This window comes from Seriola dumerili, unplaced genomic scaffold, assembly GCF_002260705.1.
Source record: "Seriola dumerili isolate Sdu_G_001 unplaced genomic scaffold, Sdu_1.0 BDQW01000321.1, whole genome shotgun sequence".
Taxonomy (NCBI): Eukaryota; Metazoa; Chordata; class Actinopteri; order Carangiformes; family Carangidae; genus Seriola; species Seriola dumerili.
In genome coordinates, this window is record NW_019174576.1 from 474,301 (window position 1) to 481,100 (window position 6,800).

Here is a 6,800-nt window from a genome sequence, read left to right on the forward strand (position 1 = left end):
CACACACACACACACACACACACACACACACACACACACACACACACACACACACACACACACACAAACACACACACACACACACCACCACTACTGGCATCCTGATAACACTTCATTATATGGTAGCAGTAGTAAGTTAGCAGTTACCTAATATTTATAAAGCAACATAATTACAGTGGAAACCTGCTAAGCCAAACTCTCTTTGGCAGCCACAAAGCCAAGAATAATATTTGGAAGAATTAAGTATATTCAAATAAAAGCGCAAAATCTTCAAGTCACCACATGAAGAGTCCGTGTCCTACGTTTCAGTTCTGCACGATTCCTTTACTGGTTGTTAAAGTCATGCTTGCACAAACACGTGGATTCAAACTAATGAGCATAAAGTTGTCACGGGGAGATATGATGTTTCACAGTTCTGTCTGAATGAATTCTAATGCGTTAAAAAAAAACTAAACAAACAAAAACGAAAACGTTTGCTTTCATGGAACAAACATGAGTTTAATTCTTTAAAATAATTTTGTGACATGCTGACATTATGGTAATGCTGTAACAACGAAAATTATTGGACTACACTTTTTATTTGAAGAACCTAATACTGTAAAAATGGGAAACTGCTTAATGAGTCTTTAATTATGCTAGCAAGGCAATATTAGTTAATCGGTCAGTTCCAAACATGGTGGTTGGGTGTAAGGAGCAGACTCGCCTCTAGAGGACCCTAGAGGTCTTGAGGATTTAAATCTAAGCAGTCCTGATGCTACAGTCCAGACCTACCAACAATCTCATCTTCTCAGACTCTGAAGTCTTCTCCAGCACTTGTTCTTCTAGTTCCCCACACCTCTTCTTGTACTGAAGAACCTGGTACAAAACAAACAGAAGGCGCACAGTTGAGCCAAAGGAACTTTTATCTTTATCACTCTGAAGTGTGAACTCCGTTGTTAGTCACCTTGGTCTGCAGCTTCTGAACAAGTTGGGCTTGTCTCTGCTGGGCCTCCTGGTAGACCTGCAGCTTTTGTCTGTAAGCTCTCTCCTTGTTCTGCAGTTGCAGGGCCGCCGGTGACACACTCTCCTGGTCCGAGTCCACCGCCGACTGCAGCATCAGTATCTGATCGAGCTGGATGGAGTGGGGACAAATGAACTTCAGCAAACTGGACAACATGACACGATATTCCACATTAACATGGATGGTACGTATAATGTGATCTACTACAACAGCCCTGAGATAACTCCTTAGTTTACAATCAGAATCAGAAAGAAATTAACGATCGCTGCTGGGAAATTGTTTTGTTACAATTGCTCAACACTCAGTTTGGAAAGGAGAAAATAAGTAATGACTAGTATAAAACCACTGTTATCCTGGACTACTACAGTGACAATAATAAATGCAGAGTAAGTGAAAATGTTAATGTGGCCCCCACTGTAAGATTTATGGAAACATAAACGCGAAAATGGAAACGTGCAAAGTAGATCAATACTAACTGCGCCGAACTGTGAGTCCATCCCACCATTCACAAAGGATTTATTCCGCTCCAAACGTGCTGGACTGGGAGTACTTAACAAACTGGTAACTCTAGTCTATCTCATCTGTTTTATCTGGATGCACCAATGATGAATAGTTGGGCTAAAGGGTAAGTTAGCGTTCAGACGAGTCATTGAGCAGTTTTCAACAGTGGGTGGGTTGTGTTTGAGAAAAAAAAAAATGAAGTTACTGCATGGGAACTTTGCTCAATGAATTCTGTGAAAGCAAGTTCATGCCAAAAAAGATCTAACAATACACAACTCATGACTGGTATCTACTATCATCACATGATTCAATGATATCACTGAGGATGAGATTTAAAATATTTGCTTTTCCCTACAGGAACAAAAAGCCAATAGTGACCAGACAAATTACAGATCTACAGTTTTAATTTACCGTGAGGGTTGGACAAACAGCGGCTTAAAGGTGGGGTGAGGTGTTAATGTGATGTCCAAGTACAGCACGTCTGTATACTGGTTAATGCGTGTATGGCTGTGTGTGTATGTGTGTGTGTGTGTGTGTGTGTGTGTGTGCAATGTATCTGTCAAATGCATCTAAAAACAAAGATATACAAATGTACTGGTCTTTCTCATGGTGGAATCTCATATCCTCTCCCATATCTGAAATCCAAATGTCCTGTAACCTCTCAACCTCACACAACCTAAACTCCCTCTGCACCACCCACTCTCTATCCTGGTGCCAGACACCCTGTCCTCACTAATACAAACCACATGGCCCTAGAGCACTACAACACACTGCGTGCCTCCAGCTGCCCTTGCCGACTTCTCATTTAAAAAGAGAGGAAGAGAGCCCCCTCCCCTGCAACACACTCCAAACCACCATCCAAGCCCTTCAAATCAACCCTGCGACCCACTCCCTCCCTCCTCTCTTCTGTACCTCATCTCTTCTCTGGGTGCTTAATCTCTCCAGCAGGCTCCAAGAGAGCCAAGACAATAGTCTCACTGTTCAACACTGGACCCAGCCACTTTGCCACCATTATTAACACATTTCCAAATGTCCTTTTCAGAATTTTATACTACAAACTCCACTAACGGCCATCATGCACTTGGCTCTGTGCTTTTGGTGTTTTTCTCTGAGGACCTGGAGAGCACAAAAGCTTCTTTTACTGCCCGTTGTTGAGGTGACAGCTTTAGAGACTGAGAAGGGAGGAACAACATGGGCGGAGTGTTTGAAACACACAGAACTGCAGCAGCTGTGTTTAAAGGGACTCCTGGAAACAGCTGTGTGTGGAGCATTAGTGAATATGCATCTTTTCAAGTATTTTGGCACAACTAAAGCAATAACACTGCCTCACTAACAAGCATGCTCTTTATAAATACACCTTCAATACATGGCCAGAGCACACAAGGTTTATAACAGTAACCACTTACGTAAAAAAAAAAAAAAAGTGCTTTGATTAGATAATAATGGTTCATTAAAGGCCCTTGCCGTTATACTTTAAAAGGTACAATGTGGAGTTTTTGACCACTAGCAGTGCTATGGAGTAACATTTTCATGGGAATGTTCCTGTTTTGATGTTTTGATTGCACATAGTACAAGACACAGTCCTGTTTTCACACTGAATTTAAACAAAACTTTGTCTGCTTGCACCAATCCCTAAAACAAATTAGCAATTGATAAGACTGTCACAAACGATGCACACAGTGAAACTTGTGGAGCTTCTGGAGCTGCAAACTGCAAACCGTCATGAAGGCCAATGTCATTACCGCAAGCTCTAGTCTGGAAGTGAAGTAGAACTTTTCTCATTTTGAACTTGACTTTTCGTATTTTCTCTGTGTCGTCTTCCTAAAACGAAAGATGTCATCGGAACACCTGCACTGGAGGGGCAACGCAACTTCCCTTGAGCTGGAAGGTCGTGTGAATTAAACAGATCTCATAGATTTCTTTCTATAGGGGCACATTTTATCTGTCGCCAACTGTCGCTGCTGTAGACCACACCTTCCCTGCCGCGCTGTGCACTCAGTGACCAGGTGTCCCTGGCAAGTCCTAAAGGTCCCGACTCTGCCCCGGTGAGGAGGGTTGTTTGCGCTTTTTCATACATAGCTGCAGTGTGTGGGCTTCTTGCCAGCGCCTCGCCCCTGTTCCACACACTACAGAGAGGACGCTTTTTTATGGTTTCTCCCCAGTCAGCTGTAAAGCAGGAGGCCGGGGGCTGCTCTGGATTAGCCATGCTCCATTCAGGAAGCTCCCAAGAGGACGCCATAACAGTCTGCTGTGGAGACCCCCACCTTCACTAAACTCTCCTACACTACCATCTAACTCCCTTGCTCTGCTTGCATCATTAAATCTCATCACCCTCATCTCCAAGTGAGCTTGAACTCATTGTTCTTCTCAACACACCCATCCAGCGGTGACTGTAAAAAGGCAAAAGAGAGAGGCGAGTAATCCCAGTCCTCCATCTGCCCTAACTCAGGGGCTTACAGGCCTTACTGGGGGCCCAGAAGTGTGCTCACTGAACACCCTTGCTATTTACGATCTGCCTCGGAGTACAATCGCTCTCGGGCAGCCTTCGCAGCCCTCTAAAGTGGGCTGTGCCCAATCCCAATGTAGCCTGACTCTTTGAGGTAATCTACTGCCATTTTGCAATAATGTTCAAGATGCAATTTATACAAAAACAGCCCTTGTGTCATGGCATGTTTTATGCCTCCATATGGTTGCTATGGTTCCTTTTATTTTTTTCAATCCCAAGTATCTGTTTCTTGAGCCCTGCTTATGTTTCCAAAGTAAAAGACTTTTCAGCCTCTTAAAATGTGCTTTGAATTAGCTTTTTATATTTCTTGATATTTATGATTTGTGCCACTCCTTGTATTGTCTCTTTTGATAAATATTTCAAACAACATCAAGGGATAATCTTGCTTTGATTCATCTGCCAACAAGCAACAAGAGAATCATTTTCAAGGCCCTTGTGAAGCCTTTGGTATTTGGCCAAAAGTTGCTGCTTTGCTTATGTGGTAGATCAAAATCCAATCCATTTCAGTTACCAAGTTATGATTATGATATTCTCTCACTGACCAAATGTCACAACATTTGGAGATCCAATAACACCAGTTCATTTAATCTTTCAACTGAGTTTTTTGAAATGTCTTGGAATTTTCTCCTCTTCTACTATATAAAACCAGCACTGTTTATCCATACCTGTTTATCTGTACAGAAATACATTTCCAGGCTTATCCAGCAACTAGTCCACATCTTTCTTTCTATCTCTGACTCACCCAGGGCGACATCTGGCCATGAGTGCACAGTCCAGCCAGCATGTGAAGGGTTACAGCTGCAATCGTTTTCCCTGGCTTGGCCTGGGCCCAGAGGCTTAATAAAGGGAATTAATGGAGTGCACTATCTGTCAGATTCCTAAACACAGCTGGAGCGGATGTCCATCGTCCCCAAGCTGCCCAAAAAACTTACTATCCTACTTCAACAACATACCCATTACCCCCTGAGTGCTGACTCTGTGAAAGAGCCCCAGCTGATTGTGAAAGCTGTTTATGTATCATCACTGACTGTAATTACACAATGTGGGATAACAAACAGGGAGAAAGGGGAGCGCGGATGGGGAGCTGCTGTGCGTTTGTTGCCATGGAGTGAACGTTTTGGTTACGGGGACAGCTGCCGTGATGGCATACAGGGATACAAGTGAGCTGTGTAAATACAGCCAAACTAATAATACATGCTGTGTACTCACAAGCATGTGTCTGGCCTTGCACCACTTAACACAAATGCCCCCGGCAAGGACAATGCAGTACAAAATCGACACACACACACACACACACACACACACACACACACACACACACACACACACACACACACACTCAAGTCAGTTCAAGACTTCACATTTGATTAGACACTCTTGACATGCAAAAAAGAACTGAAAAGTGTGTTTAATGTTTGACTTTAAAGTCAGGTAACATGAGTAGCCGAGAAGAGAGAAGAGAAGCCTTTGGGGTATCATCTATCTGTTTCTAGTGGGACGGAAGACATTAATAGTAACAGCCGCAGCCACATACTTCTGCTAAAGTGGGCACCACAGGCTGGGCGTGTGCCGCAATCCATCCACACTCGCTCGCCCTGACTACTTTGAGGGTAATCTACTGCCAATTTTGCAATAATGTTCAAGATGCAATTTATACAAAAACAGCCCTTGTGTCATGGCATGTTTTATGCCTCCATATGGTTGCTATGGTTTCCTTTTATTTTTTTTCATATCCAAGTATCTTGTTTTGAGCCCTGCTTATGTTTCCAAAGTAAAAGACTTTTCAGCCTCTTAAAATGTGCTTTGAATTAGCTTTTTTATATTTCTTGATATTTATGATTTGTGCCACTCCTTGTATTGTCTCTTTTGATAAATATTTCAAACAACATCAAGGGATAATTCTTGCTTTGATTCATCTGCCAACAAGCAACAAGAGAATCATTTTCAAGGCCCTTGTGAAGCCTTTGGTATTTGGCCAAAAGTTGCTGCTTTGCTTATGTGGTAGATCAAAATCCAATCCATTTCAGTTACCAAGTTATGATTATGATATTCTCTCACTGACCAAATATGTCACAACATTTGGAGATCCGTCCAATAAACACACAGTTCATTTATCTTTCACTGAGTTTTTGAGAAATGTCTTGGAATTTTCTCGCTTCTACTATAACTAAAAACCAGCAACTGTTTATCCATACCTGTTTATCTGTACAGAAATACATTTCCAGGCTTATCCAGCAACTAGTCCACATCTTTCTTTCTATCTCTGATCACCCAGGGCGACATCTGGCCATGAGTGCACAGTCCAGCCAGCATGTGAAGGGTTACAGCTGCAATCGTTTTCCCTGGCTTGGCCTGGGCCCAGAGGCTTAATAAAGGGAATTAATGGAGTGCACTATCTGTCAGATTCCTAAACACAGCTGGAGCGGATGTCCATCGTCCCAAGCTGCCCAAAAAACTTACTATTTTCATCTCAACATACCATTACCCCTGAGTGCTGACTCTGTGAAAGAGCCCCAGCTGATTGTGAAAGCTGTTTATGATGTCATCACTGACTGTAAATTACACAATAAGTGGGATAACAGAGGGAGACAGGGGAGGCGGATGGGAGGGCGTCTTGTGTGCCATGGAGTGAACGTTTTGGTTACGGGACAGCTGCCGTGATGGCATACAGGGATACAAGTGAGCTGTGTAAATACAGCCAAACTAATAATACATGCTGTGTTACTCACAAGCATGTGTCTGGCCTTGCACCACTTAACACAAATGCCCCGGCAAGGACAATGCAGCGTACAA

General features: G+C 42.9%; 1 protein-coding gene across 1 annotated transcript in view; it reads right to left on the reverse strand.

Moving 5' to 3' along the window:
- The window catches only part of LOC111231901 (rootletin-like), a 32,715-nt gene that overhangs the window by 20,216 nt on the left and 5,699 nt on the right, over nucleotides 1-6,800 (reverse strand). The window contains exons 4-5 of the mRNA XM_022759173.1: nucleotides 944-1,111; nucleotides 772-855 (exon numbers count right to left, since the gene is read on the reverse strand). Of these exons, the coding sequence (XP_022614894.1) occupies nucleotides 772-855; nucleotides 944-1,111 (252 nt within the window). The remainder of the gene's footprint in view (nucleotides 1-771; nucleotides 856-943; nucleotides 1,112-6,800) is intronic.